The 20,411-nt window shown below is 39.2% G+C and overlaps 1 protein-coding gene across 4 annotated transcripts in view; it reads left to right on the top strand.

Annotated features, from left to right (window-relative positions):
* LOC143733279 (pleckstrin homology domain-containing family G member 1) overlaps window positions 1-20,023 on the top strand; it is a 62,301-nt gene extending 42,278 nt beyond the window's left edge. For all 4 annotated transcript variants that reach the window (XM_077224922.1, XM_077224921.1, XM_077224920.1 and 1 more), the window contains 16 exons: window positions 647-747; window positions 1,934-2,003; window positions 5,244-5,290; window positions 9,171-9,321; window positions 9,499-9,630; window positions 10,439-10,621; window positions 11,987-12,082; window positions 12,898-12,984; window positions 13,610-13,643; window positions 13,751-13,837; window positions 13,955-13,993; window positions 14,104-14,126; window positions 14,238-14,408; window positions 14,850-14,969; window positions 15,204-17,085; window positions 17,210-20,023. In XM_077224922.1, the coding sequence (XP_077081037.1) occupies window positions 647-747; window positions 1,934-2,003; window positions 5,244-5,290; window positions 9,171-9,321; window positions 9,499-9,630; window positions 10,439-10,621; window positions 11,987-12,082; window positions 12,898-12,984; window positions 13,610-13,643; window positions 13,751-13,837; window positions 13,955-13,993; window positions 14,104-14,126; window positions 14,238-14,408; window positions 14,850-14,969; window positions 15,204-17,085; window positions 17,210-18,198 (4,212 nt within the window). In that variant the 3' untranslated portion in view covers window positions 18,199-20,023. The remainder of the gene's footprint in view (window positions 1-646; window positions 748-1,933; window positions 2,004-5,243; window positions 5,291-9,170; window positions 9,322-9,498; window positions 9,631-10,438; window positions 10,622-11,986; window positions 12,083-12,897; window positions 12,985-13,609; window positions 13,644-13,750; window positions 13,838-13,954; window positions 13,994-14,103; window positions 14,127-14,237; window positions 14,409-14,849; window positions 14,970-15,203; window positions 17,086-17,209) is intronic.
* Window positions 20,024-20,411: the final 388 nt, after the last annotated feature.

Raw genomic sequence — 20,411 nt, 5'->3', positions numbered from 1 at the left:
AATAAGCCTTGAAACCCCCAAAGGAAGTGATAACAAAAGGTTTTATGGGTTAGAGTATACCTATACAAAACAGTTTTCAAGATTCTACCTCTGACACAAGGAACATGTCAACAGTTTACACCCAACCTTTCAGTTACGACTAAAGTTACTTTAGTAGTTAATAAGAGTGTGTATTTTCACCTGACAATGAACATGCTTACGAAGCTTATGAATGTAAGCTGCATTTATTGAGGAGGAAACTAAAGCAAAAGCAGATTCCTTTAGCATCAATATCACTATACATAGAAAAAAAAAAACTAATCATTTATCTCTTCATGTACGTAACGTGTCAGAAGTATATCAGAGAAAACTTTCCTTTGAATTAAAATGTTTAAGATACATTTCCGTAAGAAGTTTCCACTGATCATTCAAAAGTTGACTGTCTAATTTGCCATTGTATAATTTGCATAATGGATATGGGAAATACCATTCTTTGATGCTTACTATGTGTATTACTTGCGGACATAGCTAATCTACTGATGTGCAAATGCTAATATCCGCTGTGAGAGATGGAGCAAGTCTAAATACGGCAAACCCTGAAGAGCTCAAAGCACATCTCGCATGACCACTGATGAGATTACTCCTCCTTTCATCCGTTTCTCCACAGGATTACCTGGACTGCATCAGCAACCAGTCTCTTCTGCTGCTGGGAGATGAAGAGAGGAATTCTTTATTTGGAAATATCCGTGACATCTACCGTTTTAACAGGTACATCCCGCTTGTTTCAGTGACAAACGCATCAGTTTAGAGAAGTGTAATGGGTGTTTGCACTTCCCATGAACTATTAGGCTTTTGAAAAATTAAACTACTGTACCATGCCACCTTCATATGGTGTTTTTTGGCCTGTTCCACAACAGGTTCTTATCATTTCCAACAATTAAAATCATACAACCGTGTCACAATTTGAATGAAAATAATAATTAATTAATTTGCTATTCGATTAATTCACTCTTACGAACTAAATTTAAATGATCAAACATATTTAGATATGCACAATCCTGTTACCTCATAATATTCAGTAAATCGTTTTTTACATTGTCATTTTGAACACATTCATTAAGCGCCATTAATTCAAAAAATTATTTAAAACTGTTTTTATTTTGTGAATTTCATGGAAAATGTATGTTTATCAGAAGCTAGAAGTCAACATTTAATCCCAAAACAGCGAATAACTAGTGAGTGATAGATTAAGATAAATCTACAACCCTGTTACTAGCGAACCCATTCAGTCTGGTATAGTTTTTATTTATTTTTTTAATTTTTTTATTTGGTCTGTTTTATTCTGATGTTTATTTAATGTGTATTGGTAGAATACTCGTTTTAAATGATTAGATGTGTATGTATACAATGTCCCTCATTTGGTAACTTTAAGTTAAGTTGGTAACTTCATATTAATGAAAAACGATAATATACAGCTCATATAACATTTAGTTTGCCCCGCTGAAGTTGACGAAGGTTAAACATCTCATTGATTCCATTGAAGATTAAACACCATTTTACAATATGAACAGCATGGCTTATTTTAGGAGTGTCATGTGTACAGTGCCTTATTCAGAGAAAGTGTTGTATTTGCTGCCAACTTCCCTCAGTTCCTCTCACTTCGGACCACACACACACACACACACACACACACACCTGCACATTTTGCCGGACTCTCTCCAAATTCAGCCCACACACACTCACAGTGTTACTTCATATGACTGCAATGCAGAAGTGACCACACATGCATTCACAATGCTGTTCAATTCACGGAAGTGTGTGTTTCCTTTGCAGTTCATGGCCTACAATACAGAGCATTACTGGAAGAGATTTTAAATAATTATTTTCATAACGGCTCAGTCCGGCTACGTTAATGTGAGTAATGATATATAACCAATGTGTGTGTGTGTTTTAGTGATCTGCTTCATGACCTGGAGAAGTGTAACGCCAACCCAGTTGCCATTGCAAAGTGTTTCGTAGCCAAGGTAAAACTCTTATCGTTTCTTCACACAGACAAACCTTAAGGGTTAGATCACTCAAAACTCACACTCAGGTTAATACAAACTTTTATTTAAGACTTTCTTTCTTTCTTTCTTTCATGAGACGCAAATGAAAAATTATGAAGACTGCTCACTCTATCACGCTCAAAACTATCACATGGTCACGCAGATAAACAATCATCAACTCTATCATGCCTAAGAATTCGTTTCCTGCTTCAAGTGTCTCTATTGACTGGCACAATCACACATACTTGAGTGTGTTTTAGCTGTTTTATAGCTCCAATTAACAGCTGCTGGAATGCAACTGGTTTCTGTGGTTTTCTTTCCTGTGGTTGTGTGTGATAATTGCTTTGTTTTGTTCGGGTTATTGTTGTGCTAATGTGGCGTTAGCAGGGGGCTGACAATTTACACAGTGCAGATGACTGAGGCTTACGAGAACTCATATAAAGCCTAAAACACTCACCCGGACCAGCACGAGTGTCACACTGGCCTTCACAGGTCTGCGTGTACTGGTTATGAGGGCGTACGTTCATGTCTGTGAAACACTGTTTGAGAAGCAACAGAGAGGGTTACACTTTATTTCGATAGTCACTTTAGACATTCTACTAACTATAAGTAACTTTTCAACTACATGTCAACTAACTGTCATTAGAGTATTAGTAGACTGTAGTAGACTGTCAGTAGACTGTTAGATTATGGTTAGGGTTCGGGTTAGGAGAACAAGTTGACTTGTAGTTGCTAAATTACTTATACTCAGTAAAATGTTTGGGGGACCAACACAATAAAGAGTTAGCAGATATTAAGCACAGACTACTAATACTCTAATGAGAGTTAGTTGACATGTAGTTGAAAAGTTACTTATAGTTAGTTGAATGTCTAAAGTGGACTATTGAAATAAAGTATTACCATGCATGATTTTGGTCTTTGGTCAGTAGGCCATAACCAGGGCTTGACATTAACACACCCGCCAACAAGCCAAATGTGTGTGTGTGTATTTCAGCAGTGGTGTGTAACGCAGTCGCTCTAATTAGCCACTTTGGCGGCTTGAATTGTATATAAAATATGTACATTTTTCAATTGTAGTCTTTTAAAAAGGCATCTGAAACAATAAACGAAGTGCAATGAAGTGTTGTCATAAATTTAGATTTTTTCTAACACAGGCTTTCACTTTTTCAGAGGAATACAACAAAAAATCATCTTAAGTTGCTCATCCAATCAGAAATTATAGTCTAAACTATACCAGTTCATTTAGTATTATTTATACTGTTTATAGAAATAATATTTCTATAAACAGTATAAATAGTGTTTATATAGGATATAGTGTTTAAATAGGATAGTGTAAAGATATGCCATCAAAACCCATTGCTTTTTAAATAGCTGTCCACAGCAGTGACCTCATGTGTGAAAGGGTTAATATCGCTGATCAACATAACATTAATATATAAAAACAAAACAACATTTATAGGTTAAATCAGGTAAAAAAAAAAAAAGAAAAAAAGAAGCTATTTAAATTAACAGTTGCAGATTCCTGGTTTTTACAGTGAATAAAGCTGGGTTATAAGGGTTGTGCTTATTGGTCAGTCCTCTTGATAAAGGTTAGTCATCATCAGCAAATACTCCCAGAACCGCGTGTGTGTGTGTGTGTGTGTGTGTGTGTGTGTGTGTGTGTGTGTGTGTGTGTGTGTGTGTGTGTGTGTGTGTGTGTGTGTGTGTGTGTGTGTGTGTGTGTGTGTTTGTGAGTGTTTAAAGGCATTACTCAGTTCTATGCTATTGATAACACAAAGGAGCTTCAGGATTCCAGTAAAAGTGAGGGGTTTTATTACATCTGATTCATATCAAAGCTTTCTTGAGAACACTGTCCTTTCTCTCTCTCTCTCTCTCTCTCTCTCTCTCTCTCTCTCTCTCTCTCTCTCTCTCTCTCTCTCTCTCTCTCTCTCTCTCTCTCTCTCTCCCTCTCTCTCTCTCTCTCTCTCTCTCTCCCTCTCTCTCTCTCTCTGTAAAGGACAAACGCTGACTCCATGTATTATCTGAGAACAGTAAGGATCCTCCACCTGCTGTTTGCAGTTCAGACAGAAGCATATAAAACCCTAAAGCAACAAATATTGTTCTGGTCCTGGATGCTGATTGTCAATTCACTGGCCCGTTCACACCAAAATGCATTAACAGCTCTGACACGAAACTAAGTTGACCATAAATATTGATATTGTAACACATGTGTATGACTTGAAGGCAACTAGCATTATCAAACAGTAAGCACACATCTGATTGTGGTTCCAGACTTTAGAAAACAGGAGAAAATTGAGACTTATTCCCATATTCCCATATTCCCATATTCCCATGGAGAACCATATTCCCATATTCCCATATTCCCATCTGTGTGTGTTTGGGTCACCGCATTAAATAAAATTTTATGCAAGGACACATTCACTAATAAAGCGACCTGTGTGTGTGTGGGCGTGCGTGCGTGTGTGTGTACAGGGAGAGAGAGGGCAGATGTGAAAGCTGGCGGGGGCGGCGAGAGACGGGATATTAGAGGAAGAGGATAAACGGCTCTTTGATACTCAGACTCTCTGTACTTTTCCAAGTTCTTTGATGTTCATATAGGCAGAATGAGAGAGCAAAAGACTCCAGATGAAGGAGGAGAGAGAGATTTAATCAGAGCACGCTCAAATCTAGCATTACTGTAAACATAACATCAGGACTCTTATTACAGTCACTGCGACCGCCGTGTGTGTGTGTGTGTGTGTGTGTGTGTGTGTGTGTGTGTGTGTGTGTGTGTGTGTGTGTGTGTGTGTGTGTGTGTGTGTGTGTGTGTGTGTGTGTGTGTGTGCGCTGTGAACCTTGTGGTGTAACACACCATCCTGATGTGACCTTTCAGAGCGAGCAAGCTTATGTGCACAAACAGACACACACACACACTGCCATAGAAATGTCTAAATGTCAACATACCCTTGTACGACATACTTCAGTACGAACAGAATTTAATGGTTTGAATGTAATGATTTGATTGTAATGATTTGAGACACTTAATTGCAACTAAATTAAGATGTATTATACAGTATAAAATGTATTATAGGGTGTTGCTTGTCCCTTTACCGTCACACAACCCTTTCTGCATTATTTTTCATTAAGGTATTATTTAATATGCTTATCTAGTCATTTTCCTTGGCTGACCCCCATGTCTTCCTTTGAGTAACCAACCCTAATTTCCTCATTGTTTTTCAGAGTGAAGACTTCCACATATACACACAGTACTGCACAAATTATCCAAGGTAAGAAATATGTCCTGTGGTTTGTGGTTGTACTTCACTTCCTTTGGTTTGTGTGTCACCATCTTTCACTCAATATAGAGCTTTATAAGTCTTCAAGAGTGTGTGTGTGTGTGTGTGTGTGTGTGTGTGTGTGTGTGTGTGTGTGTGTGTGTGTGTGTGTGTGTGTGTGTGTGTGTGTGTGTGTGTGTGTGTGTGTGTGTGTGTGTGTGTGTGTGTGTGAGACATGTGAGAGTGTGTGGTCATATTATATGTTGTGTATAACACCACTGGAGTCTCGGAGTCTGTTTCTATATGTTCACCCCTGAGGGAAACCCCCTGTCTGTCTGACTGACTGTCTCTCTCTCTCTATCACCTGTCCAATCTGCCCCTTTGTTTATTACATTTAAAAGTAACCTTTTACCCCTGAAGATGAGATGAAGACTACAATGATGGTGGTCACCAAGATGATCAGGGGTTTGCTTCCCAAAAGCATAGTTAGCCAACTATATGGTCACAAGTTGCATCTCTACCATCATAGTTTAACGATTCACTGTTTCCTGAAAACATTGTTGCAATGAACATTCATAAAGGCCTCAATATAATATAAAATATGAATAAAATAAAATTATTTATAAAATAATATAAAGGTCTGTTCTTTGCTTAGGTGTGAAAAGAAGTTGGAAGTACCAGCAGTTTACTGTTAGCCCAACGCCGCTCCACCTATTACGTCATTGTCACAGTCCGACAGTAGTTAAACTAGTGTTTCCTAGCTGTTTCAAACGTACACCAAACAAACTTCGATTTGGTCTGATTTTGTTCTAAATGACGTCACACCAGTTCGTTCTTTGGTTTTGCTTGAAATATCGGAGCCATGAGCAGCATCGCAAAGTTATAATCGTAAACATATCAGTTTTCCTGCGCAAAATAAGCTGACATGCAATACAATCTATAGCTTTCATTCCAGATACAAATTTCATTCAGTGTCTTTGACTTTGTCAGGAGAAGGAAAGCACCATTTTTGAAGGTGTGCATGTGTATATGTGAACCTCAGTGTATGAGATAAGAGAGAACCCGCGATTACTGCAAAACAAGAACAAAAGTGTTCATTATTTACAGCAATAATCAGACATTAATTCGATCTCAAACCGTTTATTTAGCAGAAGTTATTACTCTACCATCTACGTGACGACAAACGTCAGTTCTATTGTTGAATGTACATAGTTCACACAACAGATGCGCAACAAAGATTACAGTTTCGGGAAACAGTCATGTCGAGGTATTTACTTTCTCCAACAATGCATTGTACAGTTAACTCTTTCCCCGCCATGACAGAAATTTGCAGCTTTCCGTGATTTCACTGTTATACGGTAGGGGGCGCTATTACACATCTACTGAAAGAGTACCGAATCTCCAGATAAAACACAGATGAAGATGAAACAGGAACAAGCGATAGCATATGTAATCATATGCATATGTAAAATAAAACGATCATTATAACGAGCATATAAATCAAAACTGCCTAACGTTACTGAATGAAATGTCGACCCATGACGAGCTACAGGACTGTGAAGCTTTGTGGGTGTTGATGGACTCGATCAACGGACACTGAAAAAAAGTGATTTTCTCAGCTTTTGGCTCAAAATGAAACACCCACATTTCAAGTGTTGAAACAAAATGCATTAAGCTAGAATAAAAACAACTTCTTTAAAAAAAATCAAATCTTTGAAAGATAATGTTTGAGACATTTAATTGCAAGTATGAGTAGAACTGTATTGTCCACTTTTGTTTTTTTCAGTTACTTCTGTGAAACAATTTCTGATTGGATAGGCCACACATTTTTTTTTAAACCATTGTTTAATAGACTGACACTACTGTGGATCAAGTGAACCAGACCAATCAAAATGCATGCAAGACTAGATAAACAATACAATTATTTTTTTATTCCATACTAATATAAACATGGTGCTGTGGGATAAGGTCCTTTGAAAAAGCGTAGCATTGCATTGGGTCAACTTTACAAACATTTGTTTTGGTGTGTTAATAGGTGAGCAAGTGAGAATCAGAGATGAAAATATAAAGAGTAAGTCACTGTTTTTGTAGCTGAACAGTGTTGAGGCCTTCAATAAAGGTTATTGGAGATTAATCTGAATATGTGTCAAATATATTTGCCTTTGGGTTCATGTATGTGTGCAGGGATTTAAATCTATTCATGAGCCCGAAATATGACAAAGTTCGACAAAAGCACTGATATACAACACCTTTCCCTAGAAAAATGTTGCACACCCACTTTTCTTTTCATTTTTATCAAACACACGGATGCGCGCACACACACGCGCACACACACACACACACACACACACACACACACTGGTGCAGCACGTGCTGTCACGGGTCCTACTTTTGATGTTAAGAGAAATTAAAAGTGACATGACTTAGTAGTAGTTTCATCAGATGCTACTGTGTGTGTGTGTGTGTGTGTGTGTGTGTGTGTGTGTGTGTGTGTGTGTGTGTGTGTGTGTGTGTGTGTGTGTGTGTGTGTGTGTGTGTGTGTGTGTGTGTGTGTGTGTGTGTGTGTGTGTGTGTGTGTGTGTGAGCGGATTCTTGTCTGGGCCATGGAGACCCTCTCTCCACACCCTCACACAGCTGTTGATCCTAACCAAGGTCATCGGGCTCTCTCTCTCTCTCTCTCTCTCTCTCTCTCTCTCTCTCTCTCTCTCTCTCTCTCTCTCTCTCTCACACACACACACACACACACACACACACATACAGTAACACTCCTGAAAGCAATAGCTGTATCTCAGTGATACTCGGGTCATATTTCCCATTGGGACAATGTGAAGTCTGTGCACAGGACACTGGAATGCACACACACACACACACACACACACACACACACACACACGTTTATCTGTCCCAGTGCTTTGTGAGGCGTGGCAGCAGATCCAATAAACTGTAAAATCTGTGTTTTAACAGAAGGGCCCGACCTTACTCTGTCAACCGTGCACACATGTGTTTTTGATGTGTGTGTGCATTTGTGTGTGTGTTTGTTTATTTATGCAGTAATATACTGTACATTTGCCTCCAAAAAGTTTTGGACACTTTGGATCAACCAAGACTAGAAAATAAAACTTCTGTGATCAGTTACCTACCATCATGTTGTCCCAAATGTCTTCCATGGAACACAAAAAAAAAAAACATATTTTGAGGAATTATTCAACTGTTTTTGTCCATAAAATGAAAACCATTGGGATCCAAAACAAAATAGGCCACAATGAATTTATTGTACAGGGGGGAAAAACTGCACAATGAAAGTCATAAAGTTATACAGGTTTCCAACAACATGAGGGTGAGTAAATGTCGACCAAATTTTCATTATTGGGTGAACTATCTCTTTAAGCCACTTTTAAAAATGTCTGAATGTAAAATCATTTTATAGCATCTAACCAAGTGCAAGATACACACATTTCAAGAAAAACGTTTCACAAAAGTTTGTTGGGTTATAAATTATAATACACTGTTCAAGGGCATTGTGAAATTGAGGCTGTGAATTGATGTATCCCATTCATAGTTATTGTCGTAACCTACACATATGGTTACTTTACTAGAACACCTGTTTGAACGTGAGCAGAACTGACTTCATACATAAAAAAACAAAAACAAAAAACATCACCAAAACACTAGTTGGATCAAAAGTTATTTTGTATCTAATGTCATTCAGACATTTTAAATGCACTTGAATGTATTCTGGCCATTGCAAATGTAATGTTTGGTTGTCAGGGATATACTGTACAATCAACAATATGTGTTCGACCAGTTTATATTGTGCATATCTGCTGAAGTCTGTGAGTAGATATAAATAAAGAAACATTTTTATTGGCAATGTGTTTGTATGCATTTGCAGGTCCGTTGCTGTCTTAACAGAGTGCATGCGGAACAAAACTGTGGCAAAGTTTCTACGAGAGCGCCAGGAGAGTCTTAAACACTCCCTTCCTCTCGGCTCCTACCTGCTTAAACCTGTCCAGAGGATCCTAAAGTACCATCTACTACTGCATGTAAGTACACACACACACACACACACACACACACACACACACACACACACACACACACACACACACAGAACGATCTTCTTTTACACACAAAGATCGTAGTACACCTGTACATAAAGACACACACATAGAGATGGTCACGCAATGATCCGAGGTCAGAGATGTACTGGTGTCTTGCAGGAGATCGCCACTCATCTGGAGAAGGATTCAGAGATGTACGACGTGATCCAGGAGGCAATCGACACCATGCAAAGGGTGGCCTGGCACATCAATGACATGAAGAGAAAACACGAGCATGCAGTGAGGCTGCAGGTTTGTGTACCCTACACACACTCATATACACACTGGGCTGCATTTTCCAACAGTAATGTAAGCCTAAGTAGATCGTAGAAACCTTTGGTGTCAAGTGTTTGTACCATCTATGTTGGCTTGTGATGCATTTTGGAAACTTAAGTCCTAGAAACAGACATGGAGTCATGCAGTTGTTTGGGACATGGTAGCTGTGTTTTGCTTGCACAAGCTGGTGCAGAACAGGGGTGTCCTACTCTACCTCTGGAGGACAATCTTCCTGAGGGGGTAACCCTTATTAAACACACCTAAACCAGCTAATCAAGGTCTTCCGGATTAGGAAACTTACATGCGGATGTGTTGGAGCAGGTTGAACCTAAACTCTGTGGGAAAATGGCCCTTCTGAAACAGGATTGGACACTCTAGTCTACTATATCAGCACCACACAAGGTCACCAGATACTAGTCCAGTTGATCAAATATTGAGACTCTCTCCTTGAATAGAAAAATGACAATAAATGAACAGCATGGATCAGTTAAAACCCACTACCAACTACCTTAAATTGTTTTTAGCTGCAGGGTCCATGCTTTTTTATGGGTGTGTGGTAACAGATAATAAAACATTCTGTTTGAGATTCATCAGATATAGACGTCATTCATACTTGCCTGTCGGCTAAAGTCATGCACGTGGAAAGTAACACTCCTCCTATTCTGCTCATCCTTTCTCTCTCTCTCTCTCTCTCTCTCTCTCTCTCTCTCTCTCTCTCTCTCTCTCTCTCTCTCTCTCTCTCTCTCTCTCTCTCTCTCTCTCTCTCTCTCTCTCTCTCTCTCAGGAGATTCAGAGTTTGTTGACTAACTGGAAGGGGCCTGATCTGATTGGCTATGGCGAGCTGGTTCTCGAGGGAACATTCCGCATCCAGAGAGCGAAAAATGAGAGAACGCTCTTCCTGTTCGACAAACTTTTGCTGATCACCAAGAAACGCGAGGAGACTTACACCTACAAGGCCCACATCCTGGTGAGAGACCATATATATGCTAGTTTCACCTGCTGGACAACCAGGTCAAGGAGGTCCAGCTGTTTTTCAGGTCACGGTAGCTTTCTTTTTTCGGGTAGTTAGACTTTCCCAAGGTCTTTGCTCTACCAGGACAGCCTTGTCCTCACCGGCCGGTAGCCCAGCTGATTAACAAGTTAGACCAACTTGGACTAGCTATTGTCCTTACGGGCATTTTCACAGTAGAAATGACAGAGTTTGGTTGGTGTGAAAATGTTTTTCCAAACTTGGGTGTTACCAAACAAACTGCCCCTGAGTCCACTTCAACAGGTGGTATAGTGTAATTGGGTTCAAATGAACCCAGCAAATGAACTCTTGCACTGTTCACTATTGGTAAAAAAGGAATCTAAACTAACTCTCGCAAGTATCCTTCAGATGTGACGTTAAAACGAGGTCCTGACTCAATCTGGTCATTAAATAAATCCCATGGCACTTCTTGTTAACGAGTATAGGTGTAACCCTGGTGTCCTGGCCACATTCCCTCCTTTGGCCATTATCAATCATGGCCTCCTAATAATCCCCATCCACTGAACTGGCTCGATCCCTCTCTTTCCTCTCCACCTATAGCTGGTGTGTGTGCCGTCGCTTCATCCAAGTGGATGCTGCACACTGGTGGTGGTTGAGCACGATGGAACAGGGAAAACCCTGACATTTATTTATTGTAAAGCGCTTTGGGTGTACAGTAGTACATAGGAAATGTGCTATATAAATACCTCATTCATTCATGTAAACTGCGAATGATGATGTACAAGTTGAGATTGTCTCCGAGGAATGACCTTCAGAGAGCAGCTTGCATTCTTTGCATCTCTTGCACTGTATCCTTGGCAAAGACACGTGACATTCTGTGCATATAAAGTATGGTGGAAAATCCGGAGGCACAAATACGTCATCATGTTGCTACTACAGTAAACAGCTCCGGATAGCACTCACAATGATGTCCATTTTACCACTTTTGACCAGCTCCAAAACATAAACTGTGTTTATTTAACTTTCCAAACTTTACCCTCAAAGTGACACCTTTGTTTCTTATTTAAAGGGGTTCATAGTAGTACCATGAAAGTACATATTACTACCTTACTAGGAATATATTACTACTCCAAAGTATTAATATACACTCTTTGGGGCTGAAGAAGTTAAAAAGGTGTTGCTTTGAGGGTGCCGCCCCAGTTAGAAGCCGTTGTAACCCTAAAGGTACCACTTTTACATTTTTGTTTTTCTGACAGTGTGTAAATTAAAGTGTATAAGTTGTCATGGTTCTATCAAATGTTTGGAACAGTATGTAACTATAATCTCTATTCTATGTTTATTCCCATCTCTACAATTGTGCAGTGCTGCAACCTAATGTTGGTAGAAGTCATTCCTAAAGAACCTCTAAGCTTCAGTGTGTTCCACTACAAGAACCCCAAACTTCAACACACTGTGCAGGTAATTTTTCAAATTTACACACAGACTCGCGTGCGCACGCACACACACACACACACACACACACACACACACACACACACACACACACACACACACACACACACACACACACACACACACACACACAATGTAACCTAGGATCAGCAGGTTATGTTAAACACACAGTGGAATGTTTAGCATGAGGCCAGACTTCTGAAGGATAGCCAGATCGCCTTGAACTTTACCCTAGTAAAACCACACCCACCTACAGGCTTCAGCATGTATGATTATACGCAGTGTGTGTGTGTGAGTGACGGTACGAGTCTCGCCTAAAGCCAGTGCCGTTACATCTGACCTGTGTGTTGGACGTCAGCCGAGAAGTCATAAACATTAACGTCTGTAAATCACCTCGTCTCCTAATGATTGGATGCCTCACTGTTATCTCAGCAGCTAATACATGACCAGTCATATGTTCAGCTTTAACCCGAAGATGTTATGAAACACAACATCCATCCATCCATCCATCTGTGTCATTAGAACATTGAGAAAACTATTTTCAACCTGTAATGAAGAATCAGAGAGTTTACTTTCTTTTGAAATGAACTGTGTACAAGTGCTTCACTGGTGAGTGGCGGTTCCAGTCGATCACATCTGTATGTTAGTTACTGATTGTGCTGACGTTCACCCAGTTGTCGAAAGTGTTTGTTTTGATTTTGATGATTGGTGTTGATGTTCTTTGATTGCGGGATGACTCGGTCACATAGCTTTATAGAGGTGTGTCAGTAAATTATCTTAAATTTGTAGATTGTGCTGATATATCTCTAATCCACTTTCAGGCAAAGTCTCAACAGGACAAGAGAACGTGGGTCCTGCATCTAAAACGACTGATCCTTGAAAACCACCCCGCCAAAATACCGGCCAAGGTTAGAACATGCACATACACATATTATCCTAACTCTACTTCTGTACAATGTGCTCAGTGATTAGGCAGCTGTGGCCAAATCTGGCTATTCACACTCAACTACGTCATGATAAAATAGTTCACATCTCAAAGAGAAAGGTGAAGCAGAAGTTTCTGTACTTACAGAAGTGAAGGCTTAGCGCCACCCAGAGGACATTTAGTTGTCAAAAATTCACATTTTCACAGAGAAAAGATGCAAATTTCTGTTTACTTATATTTAGGTATACTAAAAGGTATACTCTATACTCATCTATACTCATCACATATAAATGTGTCTGAATTTTATTTTTAGGACCATTAGATTGTTTTGCATCGTGACATATTCATTATTCACCCAAACTCTCCTTAGTGTAATTAAATAACTGTATCACTTTCAGGTTATTTAATTTATATTTGTTATTTTAATTGTTTAATTTATAATAAAAATATATATTTTATAAAAAATAATTATTGCATAATAATGCATTTTAATTAAAAATTATAATTAGCATAAATTCAAGGTACTTTATCAAAAACTATCACACATACTACACACGAATAAATACTTGGTATTTAAGGAAGTCAGTTTTCTTTCTGTCTCTCCACAGGCCAAGCAGGCCATTCTGGACATGGATACCGCAAGTATGTATTATTTAAACTTCAAATTGAAAGCCACACACCACTGTGTTTGGTATTTTGTGCGTGTTTGCAATGACTAGATTTCATACACTTTCCTTAATTTTTTTCAGACCACCCAAGTTTCAACTACAACTCTGATGACAAGAGAGGGAACACTAAAGAGGGCCCCTCGCCCCGGAGAGTACGCAGGAAGACAGGTGAGACCCACTGCACAAATAAACAATCAAACATCATTTTTCATTGATCATCATTTTACTCATTGTTTTTGTTTCTCTGTCTGTCTTGCTGTACATGTCTTTTTGTCTCATCATCAGAGCCCTTATCTAAGTTATTGAAAAACTCCAAACATATAAGTAAGTGGCATTTTTTTGAATTTTCTTTTTTCTTCTTTGTTAATCATTTAAACATTATGTTTTGATGTGTTGTGTTTTTTTTCTTTCTCTCTTCCTTACTGTTGCTGTAGTATCCAGTCCAGATATACAGAAGGTAAAGAACACCACACATAACATGCAGGCATTAATCCATTATACAAATCTAATGAGAAATCTTAAACGAGTAAAAAAATAATAATAATGTGAATGTATTTGCTCCTCAAAGAGTTCTAGTTTTGGAGTCAGTCTGCTGTCACCTGTGGCCCATTTGGGTTCTATTGGCCGATCCCGTAGCCTTGTCAGCGAATCACAAGAATCTCTGGACCCTGGTGACCACAGTGATGTAGAAGAAGAACCACATCCACAGGATGCTGATGATGAGGATGATACTGGTTTGGTTAGTCTGAATTGGCATTTGATGTTTTTATTTTCACCCGATTAATAATTACTTCAGGTCAATTAAAATAGCAGCAAACAAGCTAGTTGGTTAAGGGTGTAGGATCTGAGCTGCTAACATAATAATGAGAAAATGCAGCCTCTGAAATCAATTTTCAGTCTTTCTCACCATCATTGTCCTTTGTGCAAGGCACTTGTCTCCATATTAAGCTAACTAAATGTGACCAGTCCTAGCCTGTTTTCTAAATCAGAAGTACAATTGTTTTTAAGATAATTAGTGGTGCTTGCTAAAAGAAAAACTGAACAAGAGACCAAAAGCATATCTAGAGACCAAAATAAATCTAGAAACCACCCAAGCAACTGTATGACATACACCTCTCTTATTTTCAAATATAAAAATGATTTTGAATAATGTTCTAAGAGACACCTTTTGCACAACCAGAGCTCTGGGGGCAAGCTGAGAGTGCCAGGGAAGGGTAGCCGGAAAAGACTAAACCAGCAAGTGTCGGTGGACAGCATTGACCAGTGGAGAAACCACAACCTTACTCATGCAGACCTACAGGTAATGACATGGTGACACGTGATGTGGCTTGGACATAGTTCACACCACTAATTATTACTGTGATTTGGCTTGCATTTATACTGAGAAAAGCATGGCTTAGAATGCTCTCATGCTTTTAAAACTCAATATCATTAATCCCTAATTAAACAAATTGTTGTTATCAAAATTGTATTTTAATTCCCGCAGCACTAATATAATGTATGGTAAAAGTTTTATTATTGATTTTTCATTCAGACTGCAAAAGAGTCCCTGCAAAATAAGGTTATCACCCCCCCTATCCTACGGGTGACCGCACCTCCTGAATCAGATGGAAATGAATACAACACACGCAACATGCTGGCAACTGGAGAGCAACCTTCTTTCCGCAACATATGGACAGATCATCGAGTCCGGAGGGCTATGTTTCCAACTCGTCAAAAGAGTTTTCAAATTGACGATGATGAAGACATCTATCAGATGTTCTTGCCAACGGAGAATGATACAAGCAGTCATGATGTTGAGAGTGACCATGAGACTGCTGACCATCCAGAAAGACCCTGTAGCTGGCATGTTGAACAGAATAAGGCATCACGCCTAAACCTTCCTACAAGCAGGAGCAGAACAACACTTCGCAGGGCCAGCAGTGTTGGAGAAAACCAAAGTGAGCAACTAAGTCCTAATAAGCGAGCTCTACAAGAGGAAGAGACCAACAACCAGACTGAGTCTTCAAGCAATGAAATCTCAGGGTCATCATCTGCCGAGCAGTTAACGATTGATGATATCGAGAATGTTTATGACAACATTAGTTACGAGGAGCTTCAGGCCATGGGGCTTATCCGCAAGGATCAAACTATCCATGCACTCTCTGAGGTAGCAGAGGTCAAATCTAGGATAGCTCCTCAAGTTATCATAACTCCAACTGAAACTGAGAGTTCATGTGAGAGCAATAGGTCTTCTGGTCAAGAAGGGGAGCCATTTGAAACATGTGAGCTACAAATTGTTGAGGATGAGGAGAATGTCTATGACACCATTGTCTTTCAGGAGCCCCCAGTCCTTGCAGCTGAGATGGATGATGGAAAGCCAGACAGTTTGCAGACATCTGAGGTAGATCTCATGGCTAGCCAGAATTTAAGAGGGTTTGTATCTGAGGAAAGAATCTGTCCTACCAATACAACGGAGGCAGATCAGCCCTACATTCCCACTGCTGCAACTTCAGACACTGAAACGTCTCAGCTTTCCACAGCTGATCATACATTGGAGAAAGTGGATGAGATCTGGACAGATTTGGAAAACTACATCCGGAACAATGAAAAGAAACCAGACAAACTTCCAGCTGCATTTCCTGTAAGCAGAACAGACAACACATGTAAAACACAGGACTCTCCCAAAAAAGCATGTGATTCCTCACACAAAGCAAAAGACTCTCCAAGAAAAACACATAACTCCCCAAGTAAAGTGACCAGGTTGCAACAGAGAAGTAATGATCCCCAATGCAAAGCACAAGAATCTCCAAATAAGAAAGCTAATTCTGCACAAAAGTCAAGTGATTCTTCATGTAAATTACCCTTAAAAACAATCCCTGTTGTTTGTGCTGCACCCGGATCACCCAACCCACCAGCCTCTAATCCCCCTCCAGGTCTATCTAGGTCTATACCTATCCTCAACCCTCCAGACCCCCTCCCAGAAACTGTGTTGGATGAGAATGATGGAGCATTATCTTCTCCTGTAGCCCCTTCCCTTCCTCTGCCCCCTACCCCTGAGCCTCAACCCGGCACAGTGAAGAGCATTCGCAATAAACTCGCAAGATTAAGCAGTGGAAGCTTCCGGATGGACGATGATGACATATCTTCACCGAAGGACTCAGGGCTTCATGCCCTGTTTAGTAGCATGGACTCTGGCTCCTCTAGTCTGCTGCTGGGTGGGGAAGCTGGGGACCAGGTTCTTGAACTTGGGGATAAGGGCAAAAACAGAGTGTTCCTCATGGCTAGACAGTACAGTCAGAAGATCAAAAAGGCCAACCAGTTACTGAAGATGAAGAGCATGGACCATGAACCCAGTTGCGCTAAGCTAAGGCTAAGCAAACAGAAGGACCTGGCATCTATACTGGAGGAGAAGAAACAAGGTGGCAGTGCAATAGGTAAGACATACTGTACTGTACTGATTTTATTCTTTCTTTGTTCTACAATTTGTTACTCGTAGATGCAAAAATTGAACAATGTGGTATATTATTTTATGAATGCATCTGTCTTTCTTCTGCTTAGGTGCAAGAATAGCAGAGTACTCTCATTTGTATGAACATGTGGTTTTTAAGGGTTCTCCAGCCACAACTCCAGTGCTGAAGTCATCTATCAGTATTGCCGGCCATCATCCACTTTTCCCCAGCACCACTTCCTCTCCTTCCTTATATGAGCGCTCTACACAAGAGTCTGACTGGCTGAACTGCACGTACAGTAATGGGGAACTTGCTGATTTTGTGTCCTGGCCAGCACAAACAGCAGTATGCACTTCAACCCCACAGAGAGGAAGTACCCCTGCAATTTCTAGCCCTGCTTTGAAGAACCTCCCGCCTACTCCTAGTACTCCACCCAATCAGCGTTGGAGTGCTTATGTGACACCAAGTAAAGATGACTCTGATCACATTTACACTTCAATTGGACCACGAAACACTAAGGTGTCGTCCTATAATCGCTGCCAGTCCTCATCTTCATTGATAGACCAGACTGGAAAAGAAAATGGCAGGGGGCTATGTAATCAGGTGTGGGAAGTGAACGAAAAAGAATCAAGGACGCAGATGCCTCGACAGCACAGCCTCCCAGAATGCCCAGTCCAGGGAACTTCAGACCTCTCAGTGTCATGTGATATCACACTGCGGGACTCACAGCAAATACTTGTGCTGAACAGAAACGTGCCACTGAATCCGCAAAGTGCCACGGAGAATTATCTGGCCAACTTCAAAGACACTGGAGATGATGATGATGATTATGTAGAGATCCGTTCAGAAGACGAGGATGAAGAACAGAAGCAAAAAATAGCTCAGCCACACAGTCTGTCGGAAACCGCAGTAAAGTACTGTAGCCCGCCTCAAGGCACGCTCGTAAAAGAACAGCAGGTTTCCACTAACCCTGACATGGCTCTGCAGGGATACTTGTGGAACGACCCAGATTGCAGCCAGCAAGGTGTAAATCAGCCCACTATCGTCCAGTCACTGAGGGAAAAGATCCAGTGTCTCAGCTCAAGCAGTTTTGCATAGGAAGCAGTAATGATGGACTACATGTCACATGCTTAGCTAATACAAAGAGGAAATGAGACACAACAAGCTTAAAAACATCTACATGGAACATGATACACAACTTAAAGACACAACACAAAGCACATGATATACAACATATTAACTGTAATCCATTGTACTTTACAGAGCTCAGTGCACTCAACAACACCATTCAATTTGAAAACTATGGATTCAAGCATTTGTTTGCTCATCTCTGCACTTGAACACACTAAGATACAGATCTAAGCAGTAACACTGTACACAACATCTTTCAAATTATATCTTTCTTTTCCTTAATATTAAGACCCAAGAATTATTTCAAATGACTAAGAATAGTGATCTGACCTGTACCATGACCTAAGTTTTACAAAGTTTCAAAGGGAACTGTAATTCAGAAAAGAAAGAAAATGAAAGAAGAACACTGGCTACATGGACTTGAATCCTAGATACAACTTAAACTTATTTCTCTCTTAAAATGTTACAATATTCTAAAACTTCTGGTTATAATATTCTAGTACATGTATATAAATGTTGCTATATACAAACTTTAAGATAAGCCACTTAAGGTGCACATGCCTGGTGATGTTAATTAAATGATCTGCCATAATTTCTGTGTAAACATGCTGACAGTTCCTTAAGCCAATAATTAAATATTTCCTTTTAATTGTGTAGACGTTAGTAAATTTGGTTGTGTAGGTGGCTGCATCTACAGGAAACTATGCTAACATCAGCCAATGACCATTCAGTGTGTAATTTGTAATATTTGCATGCCACATTATCTCCAGGTCAAGAATACATAGAATACATATATATTTTACTATGCTGTACATTAGATATAGATATAGATTTATCAGACTGGAAAGTCATAAGTATATTTAAAAGGTGATCAAGTTTTGCTAAAATCCTAGTTACAATCAACCATGCCTCAGAACTTAGCATAGTATCAGTAACTATGGAGTAAAATTGCAATACTGTTTTTAGATTTAATTTAATTTAATTTAGCATAATTTCAGGACCACCACTACAAATTTAGTACATTTATAGAGTGTTAATTTTAGGTTAATCTGTTCAGGGGACCATGTTGGAGAATGAGGAGTTTGAGGTGTCAGAAACGTACTGTACTTCGATGTAAATTTGAGTTCAATACTATGTTGTTTGATGATTTGTGTTTAGTGTTTAAAATATTCAGCATTGGCTGTCCCCACCCTGTCTCCACATTCAAATTACACACTGTCTGTCATCCCAAAGATTTATATATTTTTATTATTAATTTTCACAGCACATTTCAGTTTATTTTTCTTATTTATTTATTTCCCCTCTCCGTGGTCGACTGGTTGTTCAGCTGGTATGGTTTTGGAAAAAAAAAGTTTATAACGTGTAGCTCTGTTGTATGAGAATTGTTCAAAGATGTTACCTTATAAAATGTTACATTGATACAAGAAACCTGGAACCAGGAATAAATGATATAAATGAAAGTACCAGTGTAAATAAACTGAACTGAATATAGATGGAAGCTTTGAATGAAGTATGTTTATATAGTTGTTTTTTTCCCTATTTTATTTAGTTGTACATTTCGTTTCGTGTTTCACTGGTGGGGACTGTTATTCATTGGAATTGTTATTTTTGCACTTTTCCTCCTTTTAAACATTCTGTTTGTAAAGATGTACATATTTATGAATGTTGCCATTTGCCTGTTTTCATGATCTTAATTTAATTTTTTGACATTTGTTTTGTTTTTATAACTGCCTTGTAGTAACTGGTCGAAGACGTATTGTTGGCAAGAAATAAACCTTCAATTAAAACAAAACTGCTGTTGCCTTCAGTTTTTCCTAAGTTAAATGTTTATATTTTCATCAGTAACTTTTTAACAAGCACATTTTAATAGGGAAATTATGGGAATTTTTGGATTCCTTAATAAAAGATGGAGAAAAAAACAAACAAACAATAATTTATGTCTTATCTGTATTCGAGATTTTGAACGTTTAAATTTAAAAGTATTAATAAACTTAATTCTTGTTGTAGGATACAGTGTTTTCTATCTTTGATCCACTGAACATAATCTATGCAGTTTCTTGTGTAATTAAAACATCATGACTGCATCTGAAAGCTTAAAAATGTTGCTTTAATAGGCTGCCTTTTTTTTTTAGAAACCTTCATCTGATAGATTTGTGATTCAGTGCCTTTGATATCCCACA

The sequence above is a fragment of the Siphateles boraxobius genome, unplaced genomic scaffold, assembly GCF_051911475.1.
Source record: "Siphateles boraxobius isolate OS27281-9 unplaced genomic scaffold, OSU_SipBor_1 94, whole genome shotgun sequence".
Taxonomy (NCBI): Eukaryota; Metazoa; Chordata; class Actinopteri; order Cypriniformes; family Leuciscidae; genus Siphateles; species Siphateles boraxobius.
This window is presented reverse-complemented; position numbering and strand designations above follow the sequence as displayed.